The 16,802-nt window shown below is 37.1% G+C and overlaps 3 protein-coding genes across 7 annotated transcripts; 1 reads left to right on the top strand and 2 right to left on the bottom strand.

The window, feature by feature from the left end:
• Nucleotides 1-1,435: 1,435 nt before the first annotated feature.
• LOC127963817 (serine/threonine-protein kinase PLK2) lies at nucleotides 1,436-6,641 on the bottom strand. Its single transcript, XM_052563886.1, has 14 exons — nucleotides 6,436-6,641; nucleotides 6,072-6,179; nucleotides 5,866-5,982; nucleotides 5,647-5,776; nucleotides 5,369-5,552; nucleotides 4,753-4,951; nucleotides 4,514-4,661; nucleotides 4,343-4,437; nucleotides 4,092-4,221; nucleotides 3,915-3,995; nucleotides 3,638-3,797; nucleotides 2,792-2,921; nucleotides 2,529-2,639; nucleotides 1,436-2,079 (listed from the first exon to the last, which is right to left on the bottom strand). The coding sequence occupies exons 1-14, from the start codon at nucleotides 6,625-6,627 to the stop codon at nucleotides 1,888-1,890; spliced, it is 1,977 nt and encodes a 658-aa protein (XP_052419846.1). The 5' UTR covers nucleotides 6,628-6,641; the 3' UTR covers nucleotides 1,436-1,887.
• Nucleotides 6,642-6,663: 22 nt separating this feature from the next.
• LOC127963818 (ATP synthase subunit C lysine N-methyltransferase) lies at nucleotides 6,664-10,960 on the bottom strand. Of its 5 annotated transcripts, none has more exons than XR_008154918.1 (8): nucleotides 10,876-10,960; nucleotides 10,248-10,427; nucleotides 9,957-10,061; nucleotides 9,061-9,201; nucleotides 8,296-8,346; nucleotides 7,782-8,008; nucleotides 7,680-7,712; nucleotides 6,664-6,748 (listed from the first exon to the last, which is right to left on the bottom strand). XR_008154918.1 is itself a non-coding variant. In XM_052563887.1 (6 exons), the coding sequence occupies exons 1-6, from the start codon at nucleotides 10,951-10,953 to the stop codon at nucleotides 7,847-7,849; spliced, it is 717 nt and encodes a 238-aa protein (XP_052419847.1). In that variant the 5' UTR covers nucleotides 10,954-10,960; the 3' UTR covers nucleotides 7,608-7,846. The 5 variants fall into 5 exon arrangements, 2 of the variants coding, with proteins under 2 accessions (XP_052419847.1, XP_052419848.1); XR_008154917.1 differs by lacking the exon at nucleotides 6,664-6,748 and adding an exon at nucleotides 6,993-7,318; XR_008154919.1 differs by lacking the exon at nucleotides 6,664-6,748 and having other exon boundaries at nucleotides 7,608-7,712.
• A 792-nt stretch (nucleotides 10,961-11,752) lies between these two features.
• rab3c (RAB3C, member RAS oncogene family) lies at nucleotides 11,753-16,697 on the top strand. Its single transcript, XM_052563594.1, has 5 exons — nucleotides 11,753-11,887; nucleotides 13,032-13,253; nucleotides 13,739-13,857; nucleotides 14,919-15,043; nucleotides 15,673-16,697. The coding sequence occupies exons 1-5, from the start codon at nucleotides 11,870-11,872 to the stop codon at nucleotides 15,861-15,863; spliced, it is 675 nt and encodes a 224-aa protein (XP_052419554.1). The 5' UTR covers nucleotides 11,753-11,869; the 3' UTR covers nucleotides 15,864-16,697.
• Nucleotides 16,698-16,802: the final 105 nt, after the last annotated feature.

Genomic DNA, 16,802 nt, shown 5'->3' with positions numbered 1-16,802 from the left:
CCAACTTTTGGCAGTGTTGGCAGGTGCCAAATCCTGCTGGAAAATGAAATCATCTGGTCAGCAGAAGGAAGCATGAAGTGCTCCAAAATTACTTGGTATGTAACAGGTGCAGTGATTTTGGTTTTCAAAAAAGACAATGGACCAACACCAGCAGATGACATTGCACCCCAAATCATCACAGACTGTGGAAACTTAACACTGGACTTCGAACAACTTGAGCTATGAGCTTCTCCATCCTTCCTCCAAATTAAATACAGAACATGCTCTCATCTGAAAAGACGACTTTGGACCAACGGCAACAGTCCAGTCCAGGTAAGACGCCTCTGATGTTGTCTGTGGTTCAGGAGTGCCTTAACAAAAGGAATACGACAACTGTAGCCAAATTCTTTGACACGTCTGTATGCCTTGACCCCAACCCCAAATTCTTGAATCGATTTTGCTTGACAATCCTCATAAGGCTGCAGTTCTCTTGCTTGGTTGTGCATCTTTTTCTTCCACACTTTTTCCTTCCACTCAACTTTCTGTTAACATGCTTGGATACAGCACTCTGTGAACAGCCAGCTTCTTTGGCAATGAATGTTTGTGGGTTACCCTCCTTGTGAAGGGTGTCAATGATTGTCTTGTGGACAACTGTCATATAAGCAGTCTTCCCCATGATTGTGTAGCCTAGTGAACCAAACTGAGAGACCATTTTGAAGGCTAAGGAAACCTTTGCAGGTGTTTTGAGTTGATAAGCTGACTGGCATGTCAACATATTCTAATTTGTTGAGATAGTGAATTGGTGGGTTTTTGTTAAATGTAAGCCAAAATCATCACAATTAAAATAACCAAAGTCTGTGTGCATTAAATTTATTTAATACACGATTTTCACAATTTGAGTTGAATTACTGAAATAAGTAACTTTTCCACGACATTCTAATTGATTGAGATCCACCTGTAAATTCATATTAGCATACAATTCTTACTATTTCTGCTTTATATATGCCATATCTCATGTAGTGAATTGAGTCGGTACACGCTACTAAAGACAGACTGCTATTGTTTCAGTTTTGCAAATTCGATATTGCTTTGTTATCTAAATAACTTCCACAACATCTTGATCTGGCTTTGTACACCTTGACACTGTGTGTATGTTGGCATTGTTACTTATGAGCCATGAGTTCTTTTTCATTTTGCACTTGTTTTATTAAAAAAGTCAGGAGCCACGCTGATTTTAGTGGCGTAGAATAGTATATTTGTTCAAGTATTGGATATCTACATGTGCCACTCAACTAAACCACACCCTCCTGAGTACCAACCCTCCCCTCCTAAATCTAATATGATAATCACATATGGTAATGCACATAAACTGATCTGTGTGTGTGTATTCACAAAAAAAATAAATAGAAAAAAAATAACAGTACATAGTATAAAAGAAATATTAACTGGACAAATGTTGTTAGAATTTTTGGATTTTATTCATTAAATAAATAAATAAGGAATTATGTACACAATAAATATTTGGTAAGGACAGAGGGGGAAAAACAATAATTAAAAAGAAACAATAATTATGTTTGCAGATTAGGACATGCATGTGTGATCCATCAACATTTTACCACACATACACACAAGAAGTCTGTTTCTTGTCAAACAAGGCCTGGTCCCAGCCCAGATTTTCTTTTCTCTCTATAATGTTTTTGATCACATCATTCCTCTTCACTCCAGTCTCTGAATTTCAGCATTTGTAAATCAACAGAGTCTGTCTTGGTTATAAACCTTTCCATAGCTCCATCAGGTTCACATCCAGTGGACATCAGGTTCAACAAGCCCTCCTCTGTGCCCTTGCGCCGAAAGAAATCATCAGATCTTGCTGAGTCAGTGGCCAACTGTTCTCCTCATCTGTCAGTCTCAGTTGCATCTCTGCAGCAGCATGTTCAATGCATACTCCAGACGACTCCGCAGGTCCGCAGTGCAGCCCGTGCTGAGCAACGTGCTCAGATGGAAGGTGGTGGAGGTTCGCTCTTCGTTGATGTACGTCAGCAGATATTCGTCCTGCTGTGTGCACAGGATGAGCTTGGTGTGGTCGTGGTAGAAGTTCACCTGTTGGAAGATGAAGAAAAAGGTTTTGTTATTCTGGAACAGACGTGAAACACTCTCAGAGGATGCAGGATGTTATTACAGCAGGGTTTGTGACCTTCTTCTTCCCACAGTGCTATAGTAAACACAGCTTTTTATCTGAACAAAGACAGACCTGACTGATAACTACCCAGGGGTCTGATGGGCGTAGAGCACTAGACAGTAGCTTTTTACATGAGGAATAAAGTTCTACCAACTGCTGCATTAAAGGAACAGTTCTCACAAAATGAAAATTCTGTAATTTCCGTCTTTCAGAGAACAAAAAACAGATGTCTTTTCCATACATTGAAAATCTCAATCTATGACAATGACAATCTCAATTAATACTTCAGAAATGACAGTAAGTTATACATGTTCTGCGATGACATCATATACAGGTTTAAGAGCTGCTTTGTAATGAATAAAGATTTTACCTGGAATGTGCCATCGTTGAAAAGCATCAATAAAGCTCTGTCTGATTTCAGCCACTGCAGAAGATATATTCTGGCCTTCTGGGTGTCTTGTTCACTTATCATATCACCTCCCTGCATGAAAAACAAGGATAAACAATATATTAACACAACAATGTCTTGTACAACCTGAAGTCTAGACCAGAATATTAAGTCTTTGAATTCTAGACTGTAACAATTTGAATACTGAATGCAAACATAAGGGTTGAATCTAAGAGCAAACTCACATCCATCAAATTCTCCTCCATGTAGTGTGCAAAGTACTTGAGGATGGTGACCTGGGCCACAGCATTCTCGGGAACCTCAGTAACAGAGAAAACAGATCTCTGGCTGAGGGCAGCATACTGATAAACTGTCCTATAAAAAACAAAGACAACATCGATTTATCAACTACACAGTCAATTCAACCCAATGCTCACAGTTTGTATCTGCAGCCTTACATATATATATGAGGTCCATGACTAATGCTTGCTCTTTTATAATATTTCATGTGTAATGCCATTTGTCATTCAACTGACATTTCTAGGATATTGGTGCAGTTTTTCTTCCTTTCTGAAAACTAGGGATGGGAATCATAAAGAATAATATTGGGTATACTGGATATACGCTACAATCCAAAAACAGGTCAAATTTCCTAAAATGTCTCTTATTCTTATCAAGGCTGCGTTTATTTGATCAAAAATTCAGTAAAGTGTTAAAAAACATAATTATATAATAAAATATTATGATATTTTTATATATAAATTTTTTTTATAATAATAATAATTGCAAAGCTGATTTTCACCAGACATTACTCAAGACATTTAGTTTCTTTTAGTTCAGTTGCTTAATATTTTTTTCCTGAAAATATTGACCCCACATGTATGAATCGTGGTGCATATCAGAGGATACTGTATTGTAATAATTTCATAATTAGGAACTGCTTAATAAGTATGTGTTGTGTAATGCTTGCCTACTTAAAAAAATGAATCAGATTGGAATTACATATAAACATTTGTTTGGGGTTAAACTTTTAATGAATATTTTAAAAAGAGCGGACCTGAGTTAGCAAACAGTCAGCTTGAAGCACCTACTTCTTGTCAGAGAGGAGACTCATGTGCGTTCCGTTGTTGAAAAGGACGCCCACTGTATTGTCAGACAGCTGATAGCCAAAGCCGTATTTGTTGGAGTAGTCAACCCACTTAGTCACCCACTTCAAGCTATTACAACCATTTCCTCTGGGAAGGCTGTCCGCTGTGGGAAAAAGGGGCACTGTTAAATGCAAAGATCGTATATTTTCTTTACTCTATAGAATGGATTCGGTATAGAAAACCAAGGTGTGAAGTGTAACGTATAATGTGTCTTATTTACCTTTAGGCATGTGTTCAAGACAGCCTCTCAGAACACTAATAACAGCCTCTGCCACAGTGCCAGTGGTGCTGTCTTCGAGACCTATGGAGAGACAGCGGGATACATTGCATCAGCTTGTGAAACTAATGAGCTGGAGTCAGACCCAACAGGTGAAACACACGTATAACACACACTTACATTCACTGCTGCTGCTGCAGCTGCCCAAGCTGCCTCTAACAATCAAGTGAATGGTATCTCTTGTCTGCGGCCTTCCAGCAGTTGCCTGGGTAACGGGCTTTCTTGTAGGTGCTGACGGATTTCCTCCTTCCTAAAGAGGAAAAATCGCAGCATATGTGTCATGAATGACCTAACACTTAACTTTCATTAATATATCAGAGTTGGCGATGAATTCCTTAGTATAGCCTACTATAAAGGGAAAAAATGCTCACCTCGGATGAGTGTGTAGTAATCTGATTACTGATGGAAGACTTTCTGAAATCTTGACGGAGCTTGAATATCTCTTCCTCTTCTTTGGCTAAGCGATCTGTCGGACGAAAAACAGTTATTCATGGGGTCATCTGAAATGAGTAGTGCATTAGTTAACTGAAGCGAGAACTTACTTATATTTTCATAGTACTTGGCTTTGTCTTTCTTGCCACCGAAGAGAGCAGCGGCTGCCTTTTTGAAGAAGCTCTTGGCTGGACTGGAAATGTGGAAGTCTGGGGCAGAATGGCAGCAGCTGACAGGCAGAGTTTCTGGCATGAAGCCCTGCGGGGCGAAAACACGACACAAACATTGGAGGAAAAGTCCAACTGCTTGGCTGGATATACTCAATCTACTGCGGCGCAACAAAACTTACCTGGGTGAAAAATTCATGCCGAATGATGTCATCCAGGTGCGGGCGGTCCACAGGGTTCTGTGCGAGCATGCCGGAAATGAGCTGTTTGGCGGGGAGAGAGAGCGAGGCCGGGATGGTGTAGCGGGCCTCTCGGATACAGCGGTATGTCTCCTTCAGGTTAGTGGTCTCGAATGGAGGTTTACCCAGAAGCATGGTGTACCTGAAGAGGAAGAAGTAAAATGTGTCATTAAGAATAGTTGCACCAAATAAAAAATAGTAATTAATTTTTTTTGACAAGAGCAACCAGCACATTCTTCAAAAACGAACCACATTTTGTTTGTGTTCATTGGATGAAAGAAGGACATTTAGGCTAGAAATGACACGAGGTTGAGTAAATGATCCCAAAATAGGTCATCACTGGTGACAAACTGTAAACCACATGCTGCTAATATGACATTCAAGCATAAAAGCTGAAGCATAATCACTGATTACAATGGCATTCACAACTAGAATGGAAAAGTAGACATTTATTGATAGAGCGAGTATGAATCGGCATTCATTGCCTGTTCACACCAAGCGATTTATAAATATAGAACGTATAGAGAAAACCCTGTAAATCTGAGGGCGATAAACTTACATGACACAGCCCAAAGCCCACACGTCAGACTCCCAGCCGTGGCCCTGTTTGTTCAGCACTTCTGGGGACAGGTAGTTGGGTGTACCGCAGATCGTTTTGCGTCTGTTGCTGACCGGCTCCAGTTTGGCAGCCAGCCCAAAATCTCCCACTTTCAGCTCCATTGAGTCATTCACAAACAGGTTGCCTTTGAATGGTAAAACCGAAGATTTTTAACTACTTATAAACTGATGAATTTTTAATAAACATCATGCACCTACAGTGAGTGTACGTATACATACCTAGTTTCAAATCACGATGCAGGATTTCTAAATCGTGAAGGTATTTCAAAGCGGACACTGTCTGTTTCAAGTAATACCTCACTTCAGGTTCTGTTAGGACTTTACGTGCCTTCAGTATATGGGCCAGTGACTAAAAAAGATTACCAGAAGTCAGTCAGGGGGCACACTGTCATTTGCAATACATATTACACATTAATACACTTAGACTTTTAAACTTACTCTTCTACTGCAGTACTCCAACAGAATATAGATGTTGTCTTTGTCTTCAAAGTGGTGGTAGAAATGCACTATGTGTTTGTGACTGAGAGCTCTGTGCAAGTCAATCTCTCGATTTATCTGGAACAACAGAATACAGAAGTGTGAGGTTTTTGATCGATCGTTTGTGCACTGCAATTTATGTAGCCTATGCCATGTGTCTGTCCTACCTTCTCTCTCTGGTGCGGTTTTGACACACGTGAATGCGGGATGATTTTAGCTGCATAGACTTTACTTGAAGACAGGTCGGTCATTTCATAGCACTTTGCAAAGCCCCCCTATGTCATAGAGAAAGTATAACATAACTTTAATGTTAAACAAGATAAAGAGGTTTTCGAGAAGCAATGTAACCATAATCAATGCATGCACAGACAGATAGACACATTAAAAAGTAAACGCAAAAGTAATGCAACCATGCACACTGAATAGCAGTACTTTTTCAAATAGAATAATACATTTCACATCAAATAATAAAATAATGTTGAATAAATAAAATATTGTAAACAATATCAGCATTAATAATAAGTCCATTACCTTTCCGAGAACTTTTCCACGGCAGTAACATTTCCCAGTGTTGGGGTCTGTAATAATTCTGGAATACTCTGTGCTGGTCCGACTGTTATCCTCTGGCTTTTTCCATCCTTGCTCACTTATTTTATTGAGCTCACACATCTTATCGTTGTGTGTCGTTATAGCTGGGTAAGAGGTATTCCTCAGTGTCTCCATGGCTCTGTGTGTTACTGTGTGTGCTGTCAAAGGGCTGCTGGACCGGCGTGTCTCCTCGCATTTATACCACAGCGCCGCGCGCGTCTGCTCTAGACAAACTGCGTCACGAGCGGGGAAGACCCTATATGGAGGGTGAGCTCTGTCATCTGTGAACTACCTCACTGTAACCATTATTAAACATCCTAGATACCTCATAGACAACTACTAGGCAAAGATTATGGCTTAAAATCAGGTCTATATGAGCTATGATCTATATCCACACAGCAATCTCTCACATAGTGATAAATACACATCTTGTATGTCGGTCAAAGGCAGGTGAATATATCTACAACTTTTGAGAAATAAGAGAGATATTGGCAGTTTACTGATGTTGCCAATGTATTGTGGTTCAATAAGCTAAATGAACGATGGTAAAGACATTTGTACGATGGTAAAGACATTGAAACCGTCTGATTCACGGAAGAGTGTCAGAGCATCACCATGTGGCCAAAGTGACACACAACACCTTGCATGTTCCCTTTTTAAAGCATTTTGATACGTTTTTGAAATATAATAACTACTAAACATGCTAGATAAACTATTACCTAAAATATAATTCAAATAGCATAGCTTAAAACATTTCAAATATCAGTATCCCCCATTAAAATTGGTATTTTGGCCTGTCCAACATCAGGGCTTGAGCTTCTTGACTCTGTAATAATTAAAATCATGCAAGAATGTTATAATTTTGATGTTAATTTTCATTTAGATCAAAGTAGCTTTATGTACTATTATTTATTATTTCATTTTACTTATCAAAACATATTTAGCTGCTTATTTTGTTAATTAAATTAATAAAAAATATACATGTATTTTCTACATTTGTGGGAAGAATAATGCAAGTCTGACACACATGTAATAGACAGCCATGTAATCTTCATAATTTTTTGGGGACTTTGCAATTCTAGGAGATATTAAAATACAGTTTGTTGAAAGCAGAGTAATTTTGGCTCTTTATTTCACAGTTCATTTTACAATTTCACGACAGACAAACAACATGTCATAAAACCTACCTGCAGTAACAGAAAAGGGAAAAAATGCAGTCCCTAAAATAAAAAAAGGAATTATTCTATACTTTATTATGCGTGCATATGTCTTCTAAAAGTGACTGGTACCTTTCAGGCAGCGCTAAAATGCAAAACAGAAAGCTTTTTGACACAAGGGAAGATGCTTTTTCATCTCATGGTAGTTTGTGTATATCTTTTATATCATATGCCCAAGTCTGGTCTAGTCCTTCACCCTCAGTGGCTGTGGGAGTCCAGTCAGGAAATGGGAAGCGACAGGCAATCACACGAGCCTCATCTGGTAACTCCTTCTCCAGTTTCCTACCCAACACCTCCATCTGTAGTCCACAGAGCACATTGTATTGAGCAAGGTAATCATTGGCAAGACAGACAGGTATTTTCTGCATTAGTGTTTTGCATTTACAAGCATGACTTCTTCTACAACACATAGTTTACAATTATGTAAATTCTCCAAAATTAGCCTAGCCTAATATATTCTTCAGAGTAAATCATAGCACTATCAAGAATATATTTAAATGATGTCATTTGTTGCACTGATTTCTAAAGAGACTATTTTAATACTCAGCTCAGTATAAATGGAGAAAGGACATCTGTGCATACTTACCACTCCGGGTGCCAAGAAAACAGTCACATTGTTATATTTGGACAAATCGGTCTGTGGAAGCAAGCAACAAAACTGAATCATCGACACTTGGACATGTGAAATTAAATCAGAAATAAAATACGCACGTGGTGCATGTGGATTTTTTCAATAGGTGTTTTTCCAAACAGTTGTAGAATCAGTGCAGGTGTTGGTCTGAAATTGTTGACCTATAGCAGTGGTTCTCAACCGTTTTGATGCAAAGGACCAAATATTAACAGTGTGTATATATAAATGTATTGTATAATTTTTTTTTTATAATGTTTTAAGGATGAATAAAAAGTTAAATGAGGAATAGAAATAAACGCTGAAGTAAAATAAATACTTAAAGTTTAAAAAACACACGGTTTTGCTGCTAAAAATAATTTTGTAACAGAAAACACATATCATTAAGTGGCCAAGCTGACATGGTTATTGACTGATATGATCATCAACTAAATTATTAACAGAAATTTGGAGTGTTGATATAGGTACAATAAATTGATGAAAGATAAATAAAAATAACAGATATTGAGGCAGCTGTTTGTGTGAAATCCCACCTGGTGCTTGTGCACATTGCTTTAATCCCCCTTTGTCTGTTTTAGTATCCCTACATGCCAACATTTACCTAACCAATGGAGTTGGAGGCGGAGCTATTTATTTTACTAGCCAATGGAAGAGAAGCTGAAAATCTGTCTGAAAACCATTATTTTTATAATTCCACTTAACCTATAACATCCTTTACCCTACCTTCCAAAAGTCCTGGTTTATAAAAGTCGCAGAGCTGGATGGTATTCCTTTCCACTTTGCTTTGATTCTGGCATATCCAGTTAGGATAGAATTGATTTCAAAGCCAGTGCACTGGAAACCCTCTACAGTGGCAGCAAATACCTACAAAACACATAAAGCCAAACCTACACTTCGAGAACCAGGGTCTGTGATATTTATGTCAGTTATATCTGGACAAAGCAGACTGCCTGTGGCTCATATTGTTTGCTTGCCATGTTTAAAAGTAACCAAGAATAATATTTTTAACTGTAAGACCAATGATTCTTGCTATTAAATACGTGTGCAGGGGGAAAAGTTTTTTCCATCCAAATTTGAGAGTTAATGAGATCTATTTTTTGAACACAAAAGAGGCAGCCCCAGGTAGGCTGCCCAGTGGCCATTATCTTCATGCGAAATGACTGTATAAATAACCCAAAGATTAGTCATTTCATTTTTGAAAGCCAAGCCCCAAGAGCTTAAAAGTGAGCAACATCTAAAAGCAAAGTCATGCAAAATTATAAATAGCATGTTTTCCAATATTTTTCTTTGGTTTTACATTTCGTATACATTATCTCCCACCCAGCTAAGCATCTCACCATGTATTCTGGTGAGAAAGTAGTCATCTGCAGAAAGCCATCAGAAGCATCTGAAACAGAAAGTGCTTAGAAGCACAAAACTTCATGTGTAAATCTGTAATAACGCTTAGAGTTTTATATATATACATTATTAGGATTTTTGTTAGATGTCATTGTTAGGTTTAGGATTAAAATATATGCATTGGTATTGTGCAGAAGGATTGGTAGTAAGCACAGTGTTTGGAAATACATGTCATACAATCAGTTCATTATCATTTAACATGGTCAATGTTAAAGACTCACCAGTCTCCCATCACCAGATCCCAGATCTGCCAGACACCCTGCTCTCCCATGCAGGAGTTTCAGTACATTCTGGGTCTGTGTACTACTGGAGGGCAAATACGGCACCTAGGCAATATTAATTTCACTTACATCAGTGATTAATTGATTGATTTTCTCTCTGCAGGACTATAAATCTAAACGTGGTAAAGTGCAAACTGTTGCCATCTAAAGTGATCAACAGGGTATTGAAGGAATAGCTGAGCAAAGTTATAAATAGCTGCCAATACATTGTATATGATTTTTTTTCAGTACCTTGAGACATATGGGTACTTTCCGAAAACCAGGAAGTGCAAATAATGACCAGAGGCCATAAGCTCCCACAAGCAAAGCACCAGATGCTGCTGTGACAAGTGGCTTTTCCTGAGCATTATTGGAGAGCTTGCAACTTTTATGCTGTAGGATGACCTCCACTGAATCCTCCATAATGGAAGACTAGCGGGAAAAACAGACAGCCTAATGTACATGACTCATCTGGAAAAATAAATCTGATAAATTCTGACTTGCACCCCATCAGTCACATTTTATATGAAATGTTTTCCCCTCCACATGCATGCAGGTCATAGCTCAAAAGTACAAAGTAGTTTGTAGAGGTCTTCAGCCACTAGAGAGCGCTACCAATCCACAGTGGAAACAAAGTTTAAAACGTTTGTTTACCAAAAGAGATTATTATATAGTACAGTCATGAACAGAGTATGTTGGCGTAAGTAATATGTTTTACCACCTGAACGCGAATATCAGAGATTCAATTTCCTTTAAAAGCATTGTCCACAAAAGCGTGAATGCGTTTACTTCAAGTTTACAGGACAAACAACCAACCCCTGCACAATTTACCAGCAACACATTAAACGAAAAGATAGTAGACAACTAAAAATCGGTTTACCTTTTGCATGCCACTGCATTTACTGTGTGTTTTTTGTACGAGGAATACGTGACATTCCTGTAAACAACACATGCGCATGCGAAAGTGGGATGGGCAATAGTTCTACTATGACGAAGGCCTATCTCATTAATATTAACAACATTATACTGGCATCCTTTTGCGAGGTATGATTTTATGAATATTAAATACATGATGATACTTTTTTTTTTTTTGTAACCGCCTCTATAACGTTAGCTCAGATCATGGACATTAAAATGTGCGTTATAATAGTAGGATTCGTAAACTTTACATTTCATTTAGCCAATTCATATATAACATGCTGTGTAACAATGTTCTTCGAATGAGTGCATTTGTAATATTAGTTAAAGCAACTATATATACTATATATATGACGTCTCAATGGGATTAACCAGAAGAAGAGAGTTCACAGTCTCTTCTTTCAGGGAGAACTTGTCAAGACGGCAGCGCATAGCGTTGAATCAACTGAAACACTTTCAATTACAATAACAGAAATTATTAAAGTGCATTATTATATTATTAAAATGAAATCTAATATTTTTGAATTTCACAATATGTCCTTCAGACGTTTTCTATATGAGTAATGTTTTTGTTTACTTTTTCCCCATTTTATTCAGTCGTTTTTTGTTCATTCACATTTGTAATATTGTATAACTGTTTTTAATATTTATCATATTATTTATAATATACTGTACACATAATCATTTTATTATTTTATGCAATCCACAAATGTATGATGTAGTTAATGTTTTTCTATATGATGAGATGCAGTTGTCTCTGATCCGCCCCCTGCTGTCTGCAGACCGCACTCACACTCTGGCCGGATGTGGGATGAGTGTCTGATGACGTCCATTGCGAGCATCACTGCATCCAACATTTATCCCAACAGCCGACTCCACCTCTCCAAAAACGGAAAAAAAAACTATAATTTATTAGGATTAAATAAGAATCCGTTCATTGTATTCTCTTTAAAACAATGGAGTTATACGGAAAGGTAAGTGAGAAAACGGCGTTATATATATAAATATAATGTTGTTTGGTCTTAATGGAGCCACACAAAAAGAAAAATAAATGGCTAATTTATTCATACTGTAAAAACTAAGTTTCGTTTAATAAGATTTGTTATTTGACAGCGTCCATAATAATGTCCGGTCATGAAAGGTTTATAAAATGTATGAAAAGCAACATCAGTGACGACAAAAGCATTCAGTCGTAAAAGCTAATTTCTTCATAAGAGCTGCTTATTCAAACATTCTTGGTTGTTTAGATGTAAGGATATTATGAATACACATGTTGATTACAGCTCTCATTTACAACTCAAATGTCTCATCATCTATGGCCCACTTCATATATAGTTTCCATCTATTATTATAAGCATTAGTTGTTTGAAGACTATTAGCGTTTAATTTCCAGGGCTTGTCTGAAAATAAACGCTCAGCCCGGAAACAGACAGGCTGCGTCTCAAAACCTTCTGAGCTCTACCTAGACAACATTTCTGGTGTATGATAGCCACCTATCGCGTCCGCACGCGCCTGTTAATCAATTTAATCTTCCCAGCTAAATGTGAGCATATAAAGTTTCTAAAACATGATGTTATGTTTTTTTAGGTCACAATTTTAGAGACAAAAATAGAGTCAAATTTTTTATTTATTTGTGTGTGTGTGCGTGTGTGAATATATATATATATATATATATATATATATATATATATATATATATATATATATATATATATATATATATATATATAAAATTAATTTATAGTTCAGAACTTAAAAATTCAAATCATTTTAGATACAAATGTTAAAGATGGGATTAATGGGTTATATTCTAAAATGCTGTAGGACACTTACTAGTCTTCAGGGCAGTCATGGACAGCTCCTGGTGCTGACTTACAAAGACTGCCATAAAAAGACTGGTTAAAAACACATAGAGAGAACTGAGTCTTTAATGAAATCCAGAAGGCCTCTCTCTCCCTCTCTCTCTCTCTCTCTCTCTCTCTTTATACTCTTTATAATATCATGTTACTACATATGAAATACTATAATATCATGTCTACCATATTGAGAGTTTACACAATATTGTCAGGCTGTAAACCTTTGATCTATTCATTACACTGTGTCTTTGTGTTCTCACAGATGGCTGCTACGCAAGACAACAAACAAAAGGAGAACTCTGATCAAAACTTTGATTACATGTTCAAGTTGTTGATCATTGGGAACAGCAGCGTTGGAAAAACATCCTTTCTCTTCCGCTACGCTGATGATACTTTCACCTCTGCCTTTGTCAGTACGGTGGGCATCGACTTTAAGGTCAAAACTGTCTATAAGAACGACAAAAGGATCAAGCTTCAGATCTGGGTAATTTATGTGAAAAAACGAGTTTAAATCTTCTTTAACTCATCATTAATAATGATTTTAATAGTTGGTAAAGCTTTGAAGGGTTGGATAAATAAATTTTAATATCACATGGGCTGATATTAACACTGGCTTATGGAAACAGAACATAGACCATTGACACCTTATCTAGGCCTTTAAATCAGCATCAGCAAAACTGATTTTTCAGATCAGATCGTGGCACACTTTTCTATTTTAGTCTTTCAGTGAAAGCGCTGCTACTTTTAGAGGTGACAAACCACCGTCTCGATCGTTTCTCGGACTCGGGCGCTCATTCATTTCACACATTTGTTGTATTGAATGTCTGTCCCAGACTAAATTAGATGAATAGTTCACCCCAACATGAAAATTGGCTAAAAATATACTCACCGTCTGTTTATTTTTATTTTTTGGTGAAGTATTTTTAACTCTGTCTAACATAAATTAATGCTGGTCTTGTTATTTTTTAGGACACAGCTGGGCAGGAAAGGTACAGGACTATCACCACTGCCTACTACAGAGGGGCCATGGGCTTCATCCTAATGTATGACATTACTAACGAAGAGTCTTTTGCTGCTGTGCAGGACTGGTAAGTGGATTTAAAGCTTAAATGGTGCGTTATGACAGCCAGAGCTTCTGCTTTCAAAAGAAGTATTCATGAGCTTTTCATTGTGTGGGTTTGCAGAGGTGATCCTGCAGTTTCTGTCTGCCTGAAAGTGTGAGATATTTATGCCTGAAAGGGATAGTTAATGAAAAAATGAAATTGATGTACAGTAATCATTATGTCACCATCATGTCATTCTAAACTTGTATAAGAACTTGAAGGAAGTTGTTTTGAAGAACATTGGTAAGATGTTCTATATATGGATCCACTTTTCTTAAAATATCTTATTTTGTACTCCACAGAAGAAATAATGAAAATAAAAAAATATTAGAATGTAACAACATTTTTGAGTGAACCATACTTTTAAGAGATCATTTTATAAAAGTAACTTTCTATATAATATATATTTTTGGTTCAGTGCTCAAAATGGTCCACGTAATTTTCAGAAAACAAATATTGTTTAAAAGTATAATTTCAATGATTTATTAAATGCAAAAATTAAATGCAAATTTTGTCATCATTTACTGATCTTCGTGTCTTTCCAGTGACTTTCTAGAAAGGAAATTGTGCACTGTATTTCAAGTCTTCTGAAGCCATACAATAGCAATGCGTGAAAGATATTCTGCTGTTCCTGTAAATTACACATGAGCTTGATTTATCTTGTTAGTTGAAAAATACTTTTTGTACTAGAGAAAAAGATTTAAGTCATAATGACCTGCGAAACACAATACCTTAAAGTGGTTTTGAAGGAAATTGTATCACTTGAGTACAAATACCCCCAAAATAGACTGTAGTAATAAAGTGCCATTACATAAGGAACATGCTGCTGTAGAAATGAGAAACAGGAACAGAGAGAGGGACACAATCTGAAGAAGTGTGTTCGACATGCGTTTCCATTGATTCTGTGTGGCATGATGACATATTCATACAATAAATCTGTCAAAAGTTTTGGTATGAGTCTGGCACATCTTGTGCTGGAGGATATATCAGTGGCATTTGTACTGATGACAAGCATGTCTGCTCGCTTTTGTCTCGTCTTGTGTCAGGGCGACCCAGATTAAGACATACTCTTGGGACAATGCCCAGGTAATCCTCGCAGGAAACAAATGCGACATGGAGGAAGAGAGGATAGTTTCTGTGGACAGCGGGAGACTGCTAGCAGAACAGCTGGGTGAGTAAAAAAGTTATATATATATATATATATATATATATATATATATATATATATATATATATATATATATATATAATGTGCACAATATTGGACTCATTTTAGCTGATATCCAATGCCGATACTGATATATGTATATGTATTTATATGTGCTGTGTATTTTTACATTTGGTTAGTTTTGAGAAAATACATTGTTTGGGTTTAGAACGAGTTTTAAAGAAATCAAGACTTTTATTCTGAAAGGAACACCTTAAATTGATCAAACTTGAAAGAAAATACATTTATAACATAAATAAATGCTGTTCTTTTGAACTTTCTATTCATCAGATGCATCACAAACACATTAAGAAAACACAACTGTTTTCAACATTGATAATAATAATGTTGTCTCGAGCATCAAATTGATGATGATTAATAATTCATATTAGAATGATTTCTGAAGAATCACATGACACTGAAAACTGGAGTAATGGCAGCTTAAAAATCTGATTTTCCATCAAATTAATAGATTAGAAATGTAATCATAGAAGTCTTGATGAGCATAAGAGACTTTAAAAACAATTTTTTTAAAAAAATCTAATGTGTATTCCCTTTAAATATTAAACTTACCAATTTCTCTTTCCGAAAAGGATTTGAGTTTTTTGAGACAAGTGCAAAGGACAACATCAACATCAAGCAGACTTTTGAACGCTTGGTGGACATCATTTGCGACAAGATGTCAGACACACTTGAGGCCGACCCCTCGGTCACCACAGGAACGCCCACAGCCCGTCTGACGGACAACGTGTCGCCCCCGCAGCAGTCTGACTGTAGCTGCTAGTGTTCTCCGTCCAGGCCGTTCACTTCTGTCTTCTGACACAGAATAAGTTACTGAACCTCAAATCTTTGACCTGGCTTTTGGTGTTAATGACATAGCAAATTAGCAAGATTGTGCCAAACTCAAGTGTCAAACTTTGTCCTTCCTTTATGCCATTATACCAGTATACAGGTCTTTTTTCAGGGGTTGTTAGTGTACCTGTATTCCCTGCACTGCAAAAGCTCTCCTATTACCGTATTTTTCGGACTATAAGACGCACCTGAGTATAAGTCGCAGCGGTCCAAAAATACGTCATGATGAGGAAAAAAACATATGTAAGTCACACTGGACTGTAAGTCGCATTTATTTAGAACCAAGGACAGCGAGAGGGCGCTCTATGCTGCCAGAGATGCTGCTCAGTGCTCATGTAGTCTACCACTGAAAACATAGAGCGCCCTCTCGCGACTGGAGACGGTAATGTTTTTTCTTGGTTCATGTCTCTTAGTTCATTTCTCTTGGTTTATGTAAAATGAATTTTGATAAGTCGCAGGACCAGCCAAACTATGAAAAAAGTGTGACTTATAGTCCGGAAAATACGGTAGTCATTTTGCAAAAGCAGAAATGAGTTGAACTTGAGATGCTCTGCAATCGTTCCCATGTCTCTCAGGGGAATTATAAATGTCAGCAAATTTATAAATTCTACTATATATCTAAAATCTGTGTAATAGATTGAGAGGATGTTGTACTCGCATTTTGCTGGTGAGTCAGTTGGATATGTTTGTGTGAGACCACGTGTTTGGAAAAGCACTGCGAAAGCTAAAAAAAATTGAGAAAAAATAAATGTGGCCTTGAAGTGGTTCTCTTGTCTAGATCCAGTCTTCAACACTGTCCCGTACAGACAGCTGCTATTAAATCTGTATCTTTGTTAAAATAAAATAAAATAAAAAAATCTGTCTGAACCAG

This window comes from Carassius gibelio, chromosome B8 (genome assembly GCF_023724105.1).
Source record: "Carassius gibelio isolate Cgi1373 ecotype wild population from Czech Republic chromosome B8, carGib1.2-hapl.c, whole genome shotgun sequence".
Classification (NCBI taxonomy): domain Eukaryota; kingdom Metazoa; phylum Chordata; class Actinopteri; order Cypriniformes; family Cyprinidae; genus Carassius; species Carassius gibelio.
This window is presented reverse-complemented; position numbering and strand designations above follow the sequence as displayed.

Excerpts from the sequence above, each read along its gene's own strand:
- LOC127963818 (XM_052563887.1), bottom strand. The coding sequence starts at position 10,953 with ATGCGCATGTGTTGTTTACAGGAATGTCACGTATTCCTCGTACAAAAA. Across the intron at positions 10,062-10,247 it reads AAGTACCCATATGTCTCAAG|GTGCCGTATTTGCCCTCCAG; the intron begins GTACTGAAAAAA and ends AATATTGCCTAG. Across the intron at positions 8,347-9,060 it reads TAAACCAGGACTTTTGGAAG|ACCGATTTGTCCAAATATAA; the intron begins GTAGGGTAAAGG and ends TTGCTTCCACAG.
- rab3c (XM_052563594.1), top strand. Across the intron at positions 13,254-13,738 it reads GGATCAAGCTTCAGATCTGG|GACACAGCTGGGCAGGAAAG; the intron begins GTAATTTATGTG and ends GTTATTTTTTAG. Across the intron at positions 13,858-14,918 it reads TTTGCTGCTGTGCAGGACTG|GGCGACCCAGATTAAGACAT; the intron begins GTAAGTGGATTT and ends GTCTTGTGTCAG.
- LOC127963817 (XM_052563886.1), bottom strand. The coding sequence starts at position 6,627 with ATGGAGACACTGAGGAATACCTCTTACCCAGCTATAACGACACACAAC. Across the intron at positions 3,996-4,091 it reads CTGCAGCAGCAGCAGTGAAT|GTCTCGAAGACAGCACCACT; the intron begins GTAAGTGTGTGT and ends GTCTCTCCATAG. Across the intron at positions 2,080-2,528 it reads TCAACGATGGCACATTCCAG|GTGAACTTCTACCACGACCA; the intron begins GTAAAATCTTTA and ends ATCTTCCAACAG.